Source organism: Littorina saxatilis, linkage group LG4 (genome assembly GCF_037325665.1).
Source record: "Littorina saxatilis isolate snail1 linkage group LG4, US_GU_Lsax_2.0, whole genome shotgun sequence".
Lineage (NCBI taxonomy): Eukaryota > Metazoa > Mollusca > Gastropoda > Littorinimorpha > Littorinidae > Littorina > Littorina saxatilis.
Window position 1 is genome coordinate 24701635 of NC_090248.1, and position 19347 is coordinate 24720981.

General features: G+C 40.4%; 1 protein-coding gene across 1 annotated transcript in view; it reads right to left on the reverse strand.

Annotated features, from left to right (window-relative positions):
* Positions 1–19195, reverse strand: part of LOC138964284 (E3 ubiquitin-protein ligase RNF123-like) — a 44254-nt gene extending 25059 nt beyond the window's left edge. The window contains exons 1-10 of the mRNA XM_070336196.1: positions 19004–19195; positions 17763–17856; positions 16604–16790; positions 12595–12649; positions 12012–12097; positions 6742–6828; positions 6147–6214; positions 3278–3405; positions 718–833; positions 127–255 (exon numbers count right to left, since the gene is read on the reverse strand). Of these exons, the coding sequence (XP_070192297.1) occupies positions 127–255; positions 718–833; positions 3278–3405; positions 6147–6214; positions 6742–6828; positions 12012–12097; positions 12595–12649; positions 16604–16790; positions 17763–17856; positions 19004–19088 (1035 nt within the window). The 5' untranslated portion in view covers positions 19089–19195. The remainder of the gene's footprint in view (positions 1–126; positions 256–717; positions 834–3277; positions 3406–6146; positions 6215–6741; positions 6829–12011; positions 12098–12594; positions 12650–16603; positions 16791–17762; positions 17857–19003) is intronic.
* Between the last annotated feature and the right edge of the window lie 152 nt (positions 19196–19347).

The following is a 19347-nucleotide window of genomic DNA, read 5'->3' on the forward strand; positions in this document are numbered from 1 at the left end:
TGTATGGGTTATGAAATAATTGACAAGACGATTGTGGCCGCTAAATAGATAAAGATGAAGTCTAATTTTTCTTCTTTTCCTTCTCCTTTTTAAATTCAAAATATTCTGTTATCATGATTTACTGACCAGAAGCGGCCCCAGTTTGTCCATGATGTGGGCCCCAACAAGGGATGCGCTGCAAGCCTTTGACCGATGGTCAGACAGGGGCGGAGAGCACATGTCTGCCTTGCTGGTCACCAGGTCTATACCTGCCACCTGCAGGAGAAAAGACACAGCTGAATATTTTCTGCATTACTTTTTGACATTTGGAAATTGGGTAAGCATAAGAATCAATCTATACCCTCATGAACTCATCTTCAAAGATGGGATATGAAAAATCAAAGCAAAAAAATAAGTAACAAAAGACTTGATTTTGTTCATTTTGATCAGTTGAGATACAAAGGTGACATCAAAAACACATGCACAAGCTATTCAGAAAAATATGAACAAAATCATAGACATAAAACTCACAAAGACACAGACTCACACAAACAATATGTACATTCATGCATCGACCTATTTCCATCGTACCCCCCCCCCCTACCCCTTCCCATCTCCATGTGTAGCAAAACAAAATCAAAGAACACCTTACACACAGACACACAGACACACAGACACACAGACACACCACACACACAAGACAGACAGACAAACAAAACAGACACACACTTCCCATACCTTGTCGTCTTCCACCATAACGCTGACCAGCCTGTCGATGTATCGCAGCAAGAGCTGAGCTTGACTCGCCTCTATCCTCTTCGGTTCCTGTAGGGGCTGGTAGCCAGGCACAGGGAATGTTACATCGTTAAGGAATCAGCAACAACTGCAGGCTTTTTTTTTTTTACAGTGTAACGCATGACAACACTGACCCCTCCCTATATTTACGTAATGGACAGATAAACACATTTTTCATCTGTATTTTACTGAGTATTAAAGTGAGATTCAGTTTGCATACCATGCCATGACACAAAGTTCTCTGTTCAGATTTTGAGATATACTGTCTTGTATAATCAGGGATGCAAACAAAAAATTTTAAAAAAGAGGAAAAGTTGCGGGGGTCTGGGGGCCACAGAAGGCCCCCAGTAGGGTCATGGGGCAACGCCCTGGCGGGGGTTCAGGGGGCAGCGCCCCCTTAAGCTGAAGCATTTTGAACAAATTAATGACCAACAAGAAGGGCAAAGCCCATACGACTCACATGCTTTACACATTTTTCCTACCAAAATACATGTGACCTTGACCCAAGGTCAAGGTCATCCAAGGTCATGCAACACAAAGCTGTTAATTCAAGACATAGGAAGTACAATGGTGCTTATTGGCTCTTTCTACCATGAGATATGGTCACTTTTAGTGGTTCACTACCTTATTTTGGTCACATTTCATAAGGGTCAAAGTGACCTTGACCTTGATCATATGTGACCAAATGTGTCTTATGATGAAAGCATAACATGTGCCCCACATAATTTTTAAGTTTGAAACAGTTATCTTCCATAGTTCAGGGTCAAGGTCACTTCAAAATATGTATACAATCCAACTTTGAAGAGCTCCTGTGACCTTGACCTTGAAGCAAGGTAAACCAAACTGGTATCAAAAGATGGGGCTTACTTTGCCCTATATATCATATATAGGTGAGGTATTCAATCTCAAAAACTTCAGAGAAAATGGGAAAAATGTGTAAAATAGCTGTTTTTTAGGCAACATTTATGGCCCCTGCGACCTTGACCTTGAAGCAAGGTCAAGATGCTATGTATGTTTTTTGGGGCCTTGTCATCATACACCATCTTGCCAAATTTGGTACTGATAGACTGAATAGTGTCCAAGAAATATCCAACGTTAAAGTTTTCCAGACGGACGTCCGGACGGACGGACGTCCGGACGGACGGACGGACGGACGGACGGACGACTCGGGTGAGTACATAGACTCACTTTTGCTTCGCATGTGAGTCAAAAACATGCATAAACGGCAATATTATCCTAAAAAAACCCTTATATTTACAGTGTCTAAAATAATGTACAATACTTACTGTTTTACTAAATTTACTTTAGAAAAATTACTGCTTATAGACTATAGAGTTTAGTACCACTAATATTTTTACCAAATGAACAGTCATTAGACTAGAGTGTTCTGTCTTCTGATCATTGAAAATATGGACAATCATATACTTGTACAAAGCAGCCACATGACATTACTTGGAGAGAGAGGGACAGGGAGACATAGATATGTTGGCTCACTCGTTTCTGCAAGCTGTATCAATCCATGGCACTGACAAGAAGGCATTGGCAAGTCACAAAGTCTGTAATGGCAACTGTAAAAATCCCTTTGCTTTGGATGTATTTGAAACTTTAAAACTTTGTCTCTGACAGATAATTAAAAAAAATGGTTGTGTCTTAGCAGTCATGCCACAAAGCCGCGGCTGCCATACACCACTGGTTTCGAACACGCCACACAAAATGCGTTTCCGGCTTTTTCAATTTTGCAGATGACATCGCCTACTCTTTGCTCGTTGACGTTTCTGTCCAACCACTCCCATTTCCACTCGTTCTTTGCGTTTTCCTTGATTTTCTTTTCAAACCCGCGTTCAACGAACTTTATGCACGAAGCCATTTTTCGGGAAGGCACAAGTTAACGCGCCCGCGCTCATGTGTTGTGGAAATGACAAACGGTTTACAGCTTCGCCCGTTTAAGAATACGGCTTTCGGATTCGCCCGCTTGAGAATAAACACAGAGAGGCATGCTCGGTTTACATTTTTCCTCTTCTTTTTTTTTGGCGATTGTGCATGAAAAACGGCGATTTCAAAAAGTAAAAACGGCGATTTTTTCGCCGTTTGGCGGCTATTTTGCATCCCTGATAATCTTGTAAATTGTTCTGTGGTATCTGCAAAACTTTGACTTTTTTTATGCTATCAGCCTGAATGCAAATCTCATCTCTTAAATGTGACCCTCCACCACGAAACGAGTCGCATGTCACCTTTGCATGATTTTCATATTTTTACATTTTTCTAAAGAGTTTGTTATGCTCTATCCAGTGGTGAAAACCGTTTTAGAAAAGAGCAAAAACTGTTTGAGTTATAAGCCTGTGACTAAGGTGACCCTCACACTGTTACAAGGCACTCCCCGGACTTATATTAAGCCTAGCGCAGAACCGCGCGAGGTGACATGCGACTCATTTCGTGGTGGAGGGTCACAAATCGGCATGTGAAAAGTAACAGTTCAAGTGCTATTTGTGAAGCTGTTAAGGATATTTGAGAGGCGTAGCACCAAAGTTGACATGCACATTCTCCCCCATGGACAGACTGAAGGAAGGAAAGTAAGCGTAGCCAGGACCAGTCTTGACATTCGTGAATGCCACACCCATACTCTTGCCATTCCTAAAAAAAAACAGAGACATTTTTTCTTTTATAAACTGAAAGGCAAGAAAATGCAGCTTAACTCAAACATAGTTTTAACAAGAAGAGCAAACGCTCGATCGAGTCACTTTCGCAGTTCTGAATATTATATGAGGCATCAGATGGACAGGAAGAAATTGCTATTCACAACACAATGCATACCTGAAGCATACCTGTGACCTTGAAAAAGGTCAAAGGTCACCAAAGCAGACGTCAAAGTGTAGAGGTCACTGGGAGTCACGTTCACATAAAATTTGAGCCCGGTCACTTTTATAGTTTCCGAGAAAAGCCCAACGTTAACACTTTCGCGACGGGACACTGATAAATCAGTACCAGCGCTGACACGCCCATGGACGGGAAGCGCATTTTTCAGTACCAGCCATAGAGGGTACACGACTCGTGATTGCTTCCCGGTTTTTGAAGCTTGCAAATAAATTGAGTTGTTTTCCTTGATACACTTGGCGTCCCCTTCTGCCATTTGCAAATCCGCCTGATTTGTGTGCGTTTTTGAGGAAAAAAAATGAATCAAAGGCGAGCCTTGTCTCGGGAGGAGATTCTCCGGATGTTGGACCTAGAGGATCCCGTAGAGCATGATTCGGACGTATCGTTTTCGCCTCACGAAAGCGATACAAGCAGTGAAAGTGAGGAAGAAACAGTCCCGTTGTTGCTAGTACGAGTCGGCAAACTACACGTGGTTGGCGGTGATACTGCTAGACGAACATGTATCTCGGAATCGTGCAGGAGCTATGGGGGCGTGGCAGCACTGATAACAATGGATGGCTGGAGCCTTCAAATCCTTTTGGAATTGTTCATAGGTGTACAGTTGGTACTTTGTTGTGAAAACGTGACTTATATTCAATATGGATTACCTAGACATCATTTGGTGAGTGTTAGATCTACAGTTTTGTTTCATTTGAGTCAGGATGCTGTGAGTGAATGCGTGATTTGCTTGTTTTTTTCTTTGTACTGTCTCCTTATTTCTGTGTACAATGTTAACAATATTTCAGCTAATTCATAGGTTTTACACCTTGTTTGGTTATAACATTATTTATAATACTTTCTGTTAAAAAATAACTTTTAAAAAAAGCAGTAGAAAATAAAACACACACAAAAAAACGTTAAAAAACACAAATTATCCCCCTTTCACCCCCCTTTCACCCCCCTTTCACCCCCCTTTCACCCCCCTTTGCTAAAACAAATCGCGTGACAAACTTATAAATAGCACGACTGAACTGGGCATCCATTTTTGAATTAGTACACAAAATTTGGTGGTGATTGGACTTAATTCAAGCTTGCTAGACAGATTTCTTTACAGTTACTGATTTTGGGGAAGTTTCTTGGTGGCAAGCTTGGGCAGGCAGGACGTTAACGCCGTGGCAGTGCTAGTCACAATAGTGTTAAGTTGTGTGTTGCCGAACAGAAAAGGCTAGTTATCTCCCTTGTTTTTCTGATAACGTTCGTAAAAGGCTACAGATGTAAATACTTTGATGTAAAGAATAATCCTACAAAGTTTCAATCACATCCGATGAACTTTGTCAAAGATATAAAATGTCTAATTTTTCCTTTGACGCTGACCTGTGACCTTGAAAAAGGTCAAAGGTCAACGAAACCATCGTTAAAGTGTAGAGGTCATTGGAGGTCACGACTAAACAAAATATGAGCCCGATCGCTTTGATAGTTTCCGAGAAAAGTCCAACGTTAAGGTGGTGTCTACGGACGGCCGGCCGGCCGGACAGACTAACACTGACCGATTACATAGAGTCACTTTTTCTCAAGTGACTCAAAAAAGAAAGGTGAGCACATAATACAACCCAATGATCAGATGGTTAAATGATGCAAAACCAACCCTAGCTTCTCAACTCTACGCAGCATTAAATGTACATAAAATATAAAAGCCCATTCAATGAAACACATTCTATTTGTCATTTGAGGTAGAGCTCTCAAGCCTACTGTCCTCTGTGTTTTAGGCCCAAAGAAACTAATATCATTTGAGTCAGAATCACAGTCTCCTTGCACAGGTAGCCCTCAAACCAACCCTACCACCATCCCAACGCACACTGTACTTTCAACACATACATCCTGAGCCTACTCATGCACTTTTAATATTCTGTCTCTTCATAACAAAATAATGTGTACTCGGGCCACCCCTTTTTCTAGTCAGCAAGAGAAAGAAAGAAGGACGGATTAAAAGACAAGAGGCGAAGCCTTCAAGGCTCACGTAAGAAATAGACAAACAGTAACACAAACTCAATCACTCCGTCACACATACACACCCACACACACAGTAAGCTTAGGTGACACTGTGCAAGAAAGAGAGACACTAGATCTAGATCTGTCTGTCTGCATGTAGCCTACTTACAGGGAGGGACACGACTGCCAAATAGTCTCGGCCCGCTCAAAATAACAATGACCGAGACCACACACACCACGCGAGAGAGAAAGACTACAGGGAGGCATGCCGTCATGATGCATTAATTGACGTCAAGCACTTTTGACCGTGACGTAATCTTATGCGAGCTTTATCCATAGTCTTGGATAACCACTCACACATAGACTCGGAAATGTTAAAGTTTCTACCACAGACATACACACGCACAAACACACACACACACGCACACACACACGCACAAACGCACAGACAGACAAAGTTACGATCGCATAGGCTACACTTCGTGAGCCAAAAATGACAACAAGGATCAAGTAATTGTGTTTCAATGACAAACCTGAAAAACTCCACTTGCCCCTGGTCCAGATCTATGGCGCAACTGATAACATCTCCTGTCAACCATGCCTGCAAGCATATCATCAAGTAGAAAATCAGCAACTAGTGCACTTCCACCAACAGCTCTTTCAAAGTAGTGTGAAAACATAACGTGAAGGTTTCTTGTTATAGATATATGTGCTTAATTTTTGACAATTTTAAAATTTGTTTATAGAGATCTACAAAAATATATTATATTCCTGCATGGATAGGATTGTGTACAGGCTTCCTGAAAACACACATGGACCTCACTATCTCTCAGACACACACAAACACAAATATATCTCATAGGCATGTACATGCACACACACTTGTATGCATTCCCCCTCCATGACATTCACAGACATGCCTCCCTCTTCTCTTGTTACTGGTCTCTTCTGCCATCAGCCTGGCAAATTACGTAGCCGTAAGGAATTGTAGTATATCAGGATCAGTGGCGAAACGACGCCTGTTGGACAACGGAGAGTATCCCTACACACTGCAGGTGTCCTCTCCACAGACAGATATACCTCCCTCCTCCATCCCCCCCCCCCCCCCCCACACACACACAAGCTCACCTCTCCATATTTGAAAGTTCTGACGTTCCACTTGCGTAGCCTGCTACCATCATAAGCATAGGAATCCGGTGTGTCCCCTACACCTTCCTGTCAACGATATCAAGCAATCATATCTTTCAAATTGAATTAAATTATAATTCTTTCAAGATGTCACATGATTTAAAAATGCAGTCACATATATTTATCTTTACCCTTTCGCTGCCAATCAAAACTTGCGTATGTGCATTCCTGACTGCCAGGGAATATTGCAGTTCGGGGTGTAATAATTCACAAAAAATTCTAGCTCCAAACTGGCAGAAGGTAGGTAAGTAAAACCTATGTTATTTTTAAAGGAAATTGAACCAAGAATCTGTTTTTAGTGTCTAATCATGGAAATAATAATTAGTTTGGCTTATAATGATGATGACTGCACATGGTTGAAATAAAGTCTTATGTCTTATGTCTTATGTCTTATGTTTAAGGGCAGACCGGGTAGGCAAAATGAGTTATTTTTGGTCTCATACACCTTTTTGGGGTTGTTGCATTTTTCACACCTTTGAACATCCTGGAATGCATTCAATAATCTGCTTTTGTCATTTTAGACATGTATTCATGTAAATAAAACCATTTTCAAACCGATGTTTTGTTGTTTTTGTCTGTGTTTTATCAAAAAAATCGAAAAAATGGTCAACTTTGGATACTCCGTGCTGGTAAATGTGCGCACATGACATGACCCTTCGCTGTTCAAACTGTGTGGAAATTTCCGTTCTTCAAGATGACGTCATCACCGTTGGGGAATTTCCGTTGACATAGGCACAAAGAGAGAGAATCCGTTCCAACCGAAACCCCGGAATTAATATATGCAAATATATGTAGGTCAAAGGCATTTGGCGCAAGCGCAGTAGACAACTTATCAGTCCCCCGGTGTCAACAAATCCATGACGTTTTCACCGATTCAGCAGCATTTTTCAAAGTTTTGAGCTGCGGAGAACAACCCTAACATTGGAAATGTTCAGCATAGTGGCAAGAAATATCAGAGAAAGATGAACCAGCAGCAGCGAACAGTAGAAGGAAGTAACAACACTCCGAAATGAACCAACATGATCGTATTTAAGCAGACGACATTCTAAGATTCTTGACTCGACGAGGTGGGTTTTGCTTCTTTCTCTTTTCGATCTTGTTTGTTTGACAACGTGATTTATTGCACATCGTTATGTTGTTGTTGTTGTTGTAAGAATGTGTTAGGGTTTGCAGGTAAATGATAAACAGTTTGTGTCTGAAGTATTTTGCGGGTTTCTTGATCCAATTTACTGACCATGCCGCCGCCGCACACCCCCCCCCCCTCCCTCGATCATCTCTGTGATATCGTCTTCACAACCCCTATTTTATTGTTCTTCGCTGGCCAGTCCTTGAGAGCTTACTATGGTGTAACATGTCATCAGTATTCTTTGTCTGGGGTCAAACTGAGAAGCAGCATCTGAGCGATGTAAGACTGACACAGTTTCTGTTTCTGGTCATTGACCGTAGGAAAATAAGTACCCTACTAGAGAGCGTTCTCTGGTTTACACCAGCATGGCTGACCAACCTATCATTGACAGCAATATTGTTGTCAAATCTTTTCCATTAACTAAGGAATAAAAAAAAATAGATCCAATTTACTTCACCAAAGAAAAAAAAAGAGTTAAACTAAAGGACTGGGGATGCAACTCATGAATCAAAAGCATAAAGATCACCTGCAAACAGTGCTAGGTTTAGGAAATCTGAAAATGTATACACACACACACACAAAACAGACAATTGACAAGAAACAAGCAAATACATAGCAAGTGTGATGAAATAAATTAATTTTAAAAGAAAAATATGAAAAGAAAGAAAGAAAATAATTCAGCTAGTTTCAGTACATGTATTAGTTCCTGTGTGTATGTGATTGTGTGGTTACTCAAATCCCATAGTAAACTTGACATGTACATTTTGTGATAGGGGCCAATTAATGAATGTCTTTTGTGTGTGTGTGTGTGTGTGTGTGTGTTCGTCAACCGACATATGTGGGTACGAGCCGCTGAGGTGGTTGTAAGAAAACCCGCCTGGTTCAGTGGTTGGGGGCTGATTGGGATTTCTGATTTACCAGCCTAGCCAAAAAGTTGAGGTACACCCCATGTAACATGGTCATTTGCAAAATAAAGTACAAGCACTTGTTGACGTTTATATTGAGTCTTAAAATTTGCAGCTTATTACAAACAAAAACCATGGACAGTTGTATCAAATATTAAATCAGTGTTTGTGTATTTATCAGGTTGGAGCAAGGGGAGAGCCAGTCCTGTGGTGGCAGCGAGGAGAAAGATTGACCTGATGGAAAAGTTTGCTAAACCGGAACTACCCTCTTCCACAGCAGAAACATCAGCTTTGCCATCTTCTGACCAACCATAAGAATATATACAGATACTTTGCCATCTTCTGACCCATCACAAGCAGATATGGATACTGGTACTGTGCAACGTCACTCCGCTGACATGTGTTGGGCTTTTGTCAACATTGATCAGCTCAATCTATTGCTGAAAGGTTTATATCCTGTACTGAATGCTTGTCTGATAGCAGTCTGATTATGAAAGAAGGTGATGCATCAGCCCAAGGATTTGCACAGGCCCTGCATCTGGAGTGCATATGAGTGTCCATTCAAGTCTGCAGTTGTTTACTCTTCTCCCGGTGTTTGCAACGCTTCGGGTGGTAAAGTTGCATTTTAAATAATCCGCGTATGACCATGTTGGTACATGGAAAGGGACATTCAGCTTTACAGAAATTTGCTGCAGTGTTAGGATTGAGCACAGAAATACTGTAATTAAAATGTTGCAACTTTTGAATGGCTTGATAGCTTTGTTCCATTTGTGTATATATAATTATGTAATGTTGTTGATGATTTGTGAAGCGTCATTTCTATGCAATGGAATAAGAAATTAGTGCATCCGTTGGGTTTTTATGAGTCTGACAGTTTGGTTCTGATCAATATTTTCATATCAGCACAAACACAGATAATTGACTTTTTTAATGTTTTCATATGATTTTTTTTAAATCAAAAAAATCTGATAATTTGATTATCAAATCATTTCCCCTTCATAGTTAAAGTGTTATTCTGGTTAAAAAAAACCCACCCCATTAATTCAAGCTCTACTGTGGTACTAGTTTACCGGGGTACTAGTGAGACTCTTTTACATGCTGTTTTCTCTACATGTAATTTGAGACAAAATGTGGTAATTAAAATGTTGTAACTTTTGAATGGCAAGATGGATTTGTTCCAATTTTGTATATGTTGTTTATGATTTGTGAAGCACCATTTCTGTGCATGGAATAAGAATACAGTGGATTCCTTGTGTTTTTATGAGTCCGACAGTTTCGTTTTGATTCATATCTGCACTAACATAGATGAGTTTTCAAATGATTTTTTTTAAAAAGTCTGGATAATTTGATCGTCAAATCATTTCCCCATCATAGTAAAGTGGTTATTCTTATAAAAACATATCAATTCAGGCTGCACTGTGCTACTAGTTTGAGGTACTGGTTGGAATCTTTCAAATGCTGTTTTCTCTGAATGTAATTTTCAGACAAACATCTGTAATTAAAATGTTGCAACTTTTGAATGGCTTGATGGATTTGTTTCATTTTTGTTTATGTTGTTTATGATTTGTAAAGCGTCAGTTTTGTGTATGGAATAAGAGTTAAGTGCATTGGTTGGGTTTTTATGAGTATGACAGTTTGGTTCTGATTCATGTTTTCATATCGGTACAAACAAAGATGGCTGTTTTCATATGATGTATATAAAAAAAATCCTGATAATTTGATTGTCAAATCCTTTTCCCTACATAGTAAAGTGGTCATTCTGATAAAAACATATGAATTCAGGGTGCACTGTGCTACTTGTTTTTTTATGTACTGGTTCAAATCTTTAAAATGCTGTTTTCTCTGAATGTAATTTTCAGACAAAACGCTACAATTAAAATGTTGCAACTTTTGAAAGGCTTGATGGATTTGTTCAGTTTTTGTATATGTTGTTTATGAGTTGTACAGCATCAGTTCTGTGTATGGAATAAGAGTTCAGTGCATTGGTTGGGTTTTTATGAGTCTGACAGTTAGGATCTCATGTATTTTTCTTATCAGAACTGAACCGGTAACTGAAAATGCTAAATTAAAATAATATATTGCTTAGAAATGCTTTTCGATACACAGAATTATTAAACACACACATATTGCTGCAAAGAAGAAAAATTGGATCAAAACATGCACTGGTTCACAAACTGCAACATTTTAAAAAAAGCACATTTTATAACGTTTTTCTCACATTTTGGTGAATAAAACCCCCAAAAATTGCTTTTCACTCAAAATTTAAAATGGTTTCCCTTAATTAGGTTATTCTGCTTGCAAAAATCAAACAAGCAGCAAGCTGTTTCCAAAATAAAATAAAAAAGTGCTTGCCTACCCTGTCCCCCCTTAATATGAACTTTTGAAAAATCAGTCCGGCGCATCTTCCGGTGCCTGTGGATCAAACACAGGTGGCTGTTTTGCTTGCTCCAAGAAAGGATTATAATCACTGTCATCTACCTGTTTCCAACGAATCGTCCGAAAGAAGATCTCCCCCTTGCCCTGTCAGTATCCATAATCATTTGCATCGCCTGTAGCGTCAGTCCGGCTTTGTTTTTCCCTACTAGGGCCCGGTCGACTGTCACCGTTAGCCATTTTGACGAGTCGAGATTTCTCTCCCCTACCCTATCGCCAAGGCCGAAAATAGCCTTCAGACGCAAAACCGCGTCACCATTTATGTTTATTCATGAGAATGAGGTATCCTTCCAAGCCATTGGCTGCTATTTGTGTGTCAGCAGTGACGTAGCATTTCTGGAAAATTCCTGAACGGAGAAGACGGGTAAACCCGTTCTAAGGCGCTGCGGCTGCACAAGCGCATGACGGGTATACCCGTCATATGGCAGTCAAGGGGTTAAAGTGGTAAAATCATCAAGTTATACAGATTTCCAGTTGCTTGAAAAGAAAAACATCCAAACATTAAATTTACTGGTCTCTTTTTGCATTGGCCAAAAGAGTCCCTGCAATATTGCAGCTGTTGTCTTATCGTCTGTACATTGCAGGTGTCTTCTTATAACAGACATACTTTCATGAAATTTGCAGATCATCAGCCTACCAGTGTTCTTTATTAGAAGGTCTCCTCTCATTGCAAGAGCCTACCAATACAGGTACCACTGTACTTATTTTGAACACACACAAAACTCAGAAAGAACAAAAATACTGACCTCCTGTGAGAAGCGACAGTTGAGAGTACACCAGCCAAGCTGCATCACCCCTTTGGATCCAAGCATCACTTCATACACCCACTTGCCTACAATACACAAGTTCAGGTAATCAATCAATATGAGGCTTATATCGCGCGTATTCCGTGGGTACAGTTCTAAGCGCAGGGATTTTTTTTGTTTTAATTTTAATTTTTTTTAATTTTTATTTTTATGCAATTTATATCGCGCACATATTCAAGGCGCAGGTAATGCACCCAGATTGTTCAGAAACACAAGTCTGAAACACAGTGGCTGACGGTTTATGTACATGTATTAGATCAACGAAAAATGACGTTTAACAAAGAAGAGGGCTAAATGAGTGTACTTTTCCTCAAACCTGCTGATTCAAATGTACATGTAACTGCATTTCTGTTTGTTTGTTTTAATGTTTGTTCCTGGAACTTGCAGATATTTGTATGTATGATTCTACAGCAAGGTCTAGAAAGTGTCTTAAGCCTGTTTGTTTGTTTATGTGAATGTACTGACATGTTATTTTAGACACCAATAGCGTGTGGTGAGATAATGTGTACTTTCTGTTGCTTACCTTTATAAACACAGGAGTTGGCTTTGATGGTACTGAAGTTGGAATGACTGGCAGCCTGCACAAAGTCAGTCAACAAGTATATAATATGTACAAGACATCACCGATAACTCTGTTGCCAAACATCGTGACATACCCACGGCCACAGAACAATCCAACCTCAGCTATCCTCACCCAACCCCCCTCAACCCCCATTGCCTCCCTGCTTCTGATTTTGCCTTTAGATGCATGGCTCTGCGTACATCAATATATTTACCGTATTTGACGGACTACAAGCCGCGACTTTAAAAAAACAAAAAACGCATTGCGGCTTATAAAAAGATGCGGCTAAAACGTTACCTAAACTTGAATAGCATTCACCTAATGGAAGTCGCCGCGGATTTTCATTTCGCTCGATTAGTGATTACCGGTACTTTATTAGCTCTCTACTCAAGACTCGGCGCTTTTCTCTTTCTTTCGCAAATCTTCGTTTGTCAACAAGTCGTCGTGACAAGATAGCGTACAGAGAAACACCGGATGTATCAGGATCTCGCGCACGCAAGATTTCAGTTTTTTGTGTCTCGCTATAGTTGGAGGAGCGAGAGCCGCCATGTTGTGTTTTCGTCTGCTCGAAATGTGCGCAAAAGTCGTAAATCATCCCAAAAAAGCTTATTCCGGGCGGGACTACATGTGTGTGTTGGTTACAAATTGTGTGTGTGATATTTTTCTTCAAACTTTTTCACTTTTCTTCTTTGTTTCACTTGTTTATACAACTCCTGCAATGCAACCGAGGGGTGGATTAAATCTAGTTGATTATTTTTAGACAAGTGAGAAATTAGAACGAACTACTTTGATTAAACCCAAAATCACACGTGGATTATTCGAAGTAAGAATAAAGAGGGCTAAAAAATAATCAACTCTAGAATTTATTTTTAGAACATTTGAAACCCAGACGATTGGACCCTGTTGCGGAAGAATACGTACAATGTTGACTCAAAACTGTAACAACAATGGCTGACGTGTATAACTAGTCGACAGACGATGCCATTTTCTTTGTGTGTGTTTTTGTTGTTGCTTACTGTACATGACATACATTACGTGTAAAATCCAGTTCTTCAACAGGCAACAAACCTTGCACATTTCCAGAAGCTGCAATCTGAAGCGACCTATCTCTGATTCTAGCAGACGATCTCTCCAATGTTTAACACAAAATCAGCAAACTCTCCTGTCACATAGAACGTCCATTATATAGTGCAATGTTGAAATGAAGTTTCCGATCTAAAACATTTAGTCGTTTCTTCTGAGACAATCCTTGTTCTCTGATCATCTACAGATTTACCGCAGTCTTCACCACGCGAATTCACAACAGTCAGACTTTCGAACATGTATACAATCTACGTAGGCAAGCATGATACGTCATGACGTCATATGATTCCCAGCATATTGACGTAATGCTAAACATCCGGCTATCCCGAGTTTTCTCCGTAATACATGTCCGTGGGTTTTTCAATGTTCGGTTATTTCCGTGGCTTCATACGGAAAGGGAACCGTCGTCTGCAATCAACGACATGGACCATTCTGGTCCTTGCTGCTGACAAAAACATGATTTTAACACAGAATGTAATGTCAGAATAGCTACATAAACGCTATTGTGTTTTAATCGTAGCAATGGGGTCCGATATTTAGACGAGACAAGTATAATGCCGACGAGTCGGAGACTAAGAATAAAGTAAAAGAATAGGGACTATTTGAATGACGCGCATTTGACACTCTGAGTGATTACGCTGAAATGAAATTGCCTACAAAATGTCGTCTGCATGACTGCATGTTCGACCCGTGTTGTTCGTTGTATAAATAGCTTAAACAATGACAACTCGTTGATTACTGGAAAATAAAACACTCGTGGGTATTTGCAGCCGCTTGGTAATTCACGAGTGTGCGGAGCACACTCGTGAATTACCAAGCGGCTGCAAATACCCACTCGTGGTTTATTTTCCAGTAATCAACTCGTGGTCATTGTTTAAGCTCTATTTATTCTCCGAGCCGATTTCGCCAAATACCGTACTTTCGTTTGGCTGGTTGTTTTGATTGATTGACACGATCTGATTATATTTTTTTCGACGGCGGCTAATATAGTGGCTATACGTGACTCGTCCGAATTTTTTTTTTTAAAGTCGGGGGTGCGGCTTATAAAACGGTGCGTCTTGTAATCCGTCAAATACGGTAGTTCATTAGTTAACCAAAAAGCAGTGTGATAATGTTGATGTTTATTTGGGTCCAATTCTTCCTTTTTATTATGCCCACGAAATAATTCTACAAACCTATTATTACACAAAATAAGTCATATTTATTCAATTACACATAGATCCCTGCTTTTTGCAACCGTTTGAGCAAAAACAGATGAAATGTTCAAGTACATGCAAATATGTGAAACAACAATAAAAGAAAATACATGTACATGTATAAGGAAGAAAAGAGTAGGGAAAGAAAAGAGGAGGAGGAGAAAACAAAAGGAGGAAAAAGAACAGAAAACTGACAGCTTGTTCATTCGAATTTTCTCCATTAACAGAAATCTGCTAAACATGCATGTATACTAGTTTTCTTTATCCTCTGGGCAATAACAGGCATTCCAAAGCTACATTCTTGATCTTTTTAACACAGCGACAGCTGTGCCATAGTGTAACCAGATTGCTCATTCACTGCTGCTCCTTTAAGAAATGGATCAATAAAGTCCATGCATTGTCAGCCTACCACATGTCATTTATGTGTGCACGCTAAGCTTCAGCATGTGAGCACTGATACCCTAGCATCAGCTAGTCATACCTCAAGACACAAGAATTATAAGCCAGTCTGTACTTCATGAATGAGTTTAAAGGAGATTAAAGAGTTAAAGGAATGAGCTAAAGAGAGGAATGTCATTGGAAGATAGGAAAAGAGTTGAGCCTACAAACAGGCAACATATCCCATGCCCACAAATGTTGACCTACAACCACGCAGTTTTGTATTTACTTCCTCACTTACTCTACATACCGACACACACAGATGTTTTCACACACAGATATACACACACAGAGAGACTCACACAGTCAGTCTCTCTCCAGAACCTAAACTTTCTCTTGGTCTTAATATTTAAAATTAACCTTCCCATCTCCTCTGCACAGACACGTTTGCACATGTCCACTCATTCACAGACATGCACATTCATCCCAAAACCCAATGCTTTACGAATTCAAATGCAAAAATCTCCTTAATCATCACACCCATCCCTCTCTCTCTCTCATGCACACACACATGCAAATGTGAAATTGGTTCTCCCCCTCACCCTCTCTCAGACACACTCACAAAACTGACCTCCAACACTCATGACACTGAGCTTTGCCTCTCTCTCTCTCTCTCTCTCTCTCTCTCTCTCTCTCTCTCTCTCTCTCTCTCTCTCTCTCTCTCTCTCTCTCTCTCTCTCTCTCTCTCTCTCTCTCTCTCTCTCTCTCTGTGTCATATTCTATCTTCCCCCGTCTAACACACAAACTGACCCCAGGTCCATCTCCATGATGAGAGTGCCAACATTGAAGAAAACGCCTAGAATAACGCCTACCCTCCATTCTCGTCTCTCTCCCCCATACACATGCACAAACTGACGGTCTGGCTCCCATGATGTGAGTACATGTATCAATGTTCAAGAGAATGTCCAGAATAACCAGAATAATAGTCACACACACACACACACACACACACACACACACACACACACACACACACACACACACACTGACCCCAAGTCTGTCTGGCTCCATGATGAGGGTACCAACGTTAGAGTGAATGTCCAGAATGACCTCAGGAGGCCCAACTCTCCCACAAACGACAGACAGACAGACAGACACGCACACACACACCCCAAGTCTGTCTGGCTCCATGATGAGGGTACCACTACCAACGTCCATTGAGAGAATGTCCACAATGACCTCAGGAGGCCCAATCCTGTCTTTAGTGACAGACAGACAGACACACACACACACACACACACACACACACTGACCCCAAGTCTGTCCGGCTCCATGATGAGGGTACCAACGTTGGAGAGGATGTCCAGAATGACCTCAGGAGGCCCGATCCTGCCGGTGGTGGTGGGGTCCAGGGGCTGAGAGGACCCCTTGCTCTCCGCCACACACTCCTCCATCTTGTTGTCTAGGTAGGAGGACAGGTTATGGAGGCCAAGGTTCTTCCTACCAGAGATTATTAAAATTCATTGTGAAAAACAATTTAAAAAGGAATAACATCTGGAAATTGTACAAAATTAAACAAAAATAGCCTGAGAGAATAAACCCCTGGAAAGTTGGGGGGGGGGGGGGGGGGGGGGGGGGGGGGGAGGGGAGGGGATATTCAAAATCATGCAATCTGTTGTAATCAAGAATGATCTCCTGAGCTTTGGAAATGCAGAAAATCTACCATGTGTCTGATTTACAGACTAGACATAGATGACTTTATTATCTCATGAGAAATTTGGTTGTGGACTTATTATTAAGCATTATAAATGTGCATTGCATGTTTCTGTTAAAATTGTTTTTGTTATGGCTTGGTTGTGGCTTGAGTTTGTTTTTGTTTGGTTGGGTTAGGTGATAGGGGGAGGGGGCTGTTTAAAATCAGTTTTGTTACTCATCACACAAAAAAAGTTCACATAGAGTTACTGGAATTGTACATTGCAGTTTTGCCACTGAAGGAACTGTGGTATTTACCAGACTAAACCAGCAAACAGCAAGTAAAACATTGAAACAAAATTCGGTTCCAATATCAAGTCACATTGGTTGTTTTTTTACATTCACTAGAAATTTCATCAAGCAAGCAAGAAGACTTGTAAGAGAGTGAGCGAGTGCTGTATCTTACATTGGAATACATGTAGCAAAGAAACACTTGGACAAACAAACAAACAATCAGACAAGCAAACATGTAAAAAAAACAACACCCTTGCTTGCCAAAAAGTGTAACATTATTAAAAACAAAAGAAGATTTGCAAAAATAAAAATATTTTTGCTTGTGAGCACATGTATAAAAATATGTATAACTATAAGCACAGTTATGCATGTTTACACAATTTCAGAGGTTTCTTATGCATAGCTTCATTAGACTTTTAACTTGAAGAGAAAGAACATGCAGACAAGTGCGACAAACAGACGTTGGTCAACAACAAAGCTACATACTCTGGCAGTCTCGGGGCAGAGGCGCCAGCAGGATCCACACAGCTCCCGTTATCCTCCATAAACACATGATGGAACAAACCTGTTGTTTCTGCATCTGTGCAATAAAAAGACAAAATGATAGTATTTCTTGGCCAACAAGGCTGGTCTATTTTACTCAAATCTGTGGTCAGCGCCTAATCCGGCGCTAGCGCATTTTCTGTTTTTGAATTACAATTAGCTTTCAAATAGACGAATTCCGGAAATCACTTTTGCTGCGGAAAAAAGAGGGCAAACAAACCCGCGTGACAAAATAGGCCAATCACTATTGAGTTGCGTGTCTTACATGTGCGCGCTCGCGACAACGTGTAGCAACACGCCGCTTGCTAGTGATTGGCCTATTTTGTCACGCGGGTTTGTTTGCCCTCTTTTTTTCCGCAGCAAAAGTGATTTCCGAACATCGTCTATTGACCAATAAAGATTTGTTTGAGTTTCATGCACACACAAAAATATTGTCTTTCTTTTTTACCATAGAAAGGTTTATGGAGATAAGTTTTGTAGGTTTGTTTCTCGTCAGCAGAAATACCATGAGCGACTGACCAAAACAAGAAATGCGATTCAACAGACCAAAACAGGGTGCAATCCCTGTATACTGATGCACTTCCTGTATGCATTTTTACTGTATACAGGTATGCACCCGGTCGTCGATCTCGCTGAGAGTCACGTGATGCTTAGCGACATCGGTAAAATTTGACCTTTTCCAATACTGATTTTTTTTTTCCAAAGGAGTGTTGATTCAGTGTTGCAATTTTAAAGGAAGAAATGAGAAAATCTATCAAGTCCTCCTGTCGAACCACATTTTGGATGTCACAAGGTAAGTAACGCTGAGATGAATCACGCGCTTGGCACAAAATTGAGCATAGTCGTACTTTCCTCCAGGAAATTCACCCGGGTGGATTCCCCGTATACAGGAAATGCGCCTACAGGGAATGCACCCACTTTTGGTCGACTTAGACACCTTCTGCGTAACTAGTAGTACTGCATCATGCATATACTGAAATCAACACATTTCCAAACAAGTCGCCACTCAGCGGACAAAGAAGTTTATAGACTAAAAACGCCTTGTACATGTACTATATCATTCGACTAAAAGTAGTAAAACAGAACACACCAGATGATGAATGCCTCTAAACGTTACTGAACAGTAGAAGAAGTAAACACCATTTTGCTGGTCCTGGAATCTTCGGTATTTTGGACTTATTTACCTCGAGTCTCTGTAAAGGCTTGGCTCGAATAGCCTCTTGAACGTTGTCGACCCTGGGCAACATCTCTTTCCTTTTTCTCTGCCATGATTATGTTAGCAGTTCTACTTCTGAAACATGCTTTCCAACTATGAATAGGCACTGGTATCAGTTGCTGTCTGATTGTTGACAGTAAGTCGCCATGAACAGTGTCGCAGTTAATAGGAGACAGAAGCAGGGTATTTACTTATTCACTCAAAAAATTGTTGCTGTGTGTTGTATTTGTTGTCAATACATATCTGGTCTTTATTTCAACTTTCAGTGTTATATGAATTTTTTCTCCCTTTTTCATTTTTGTCCGATATCTA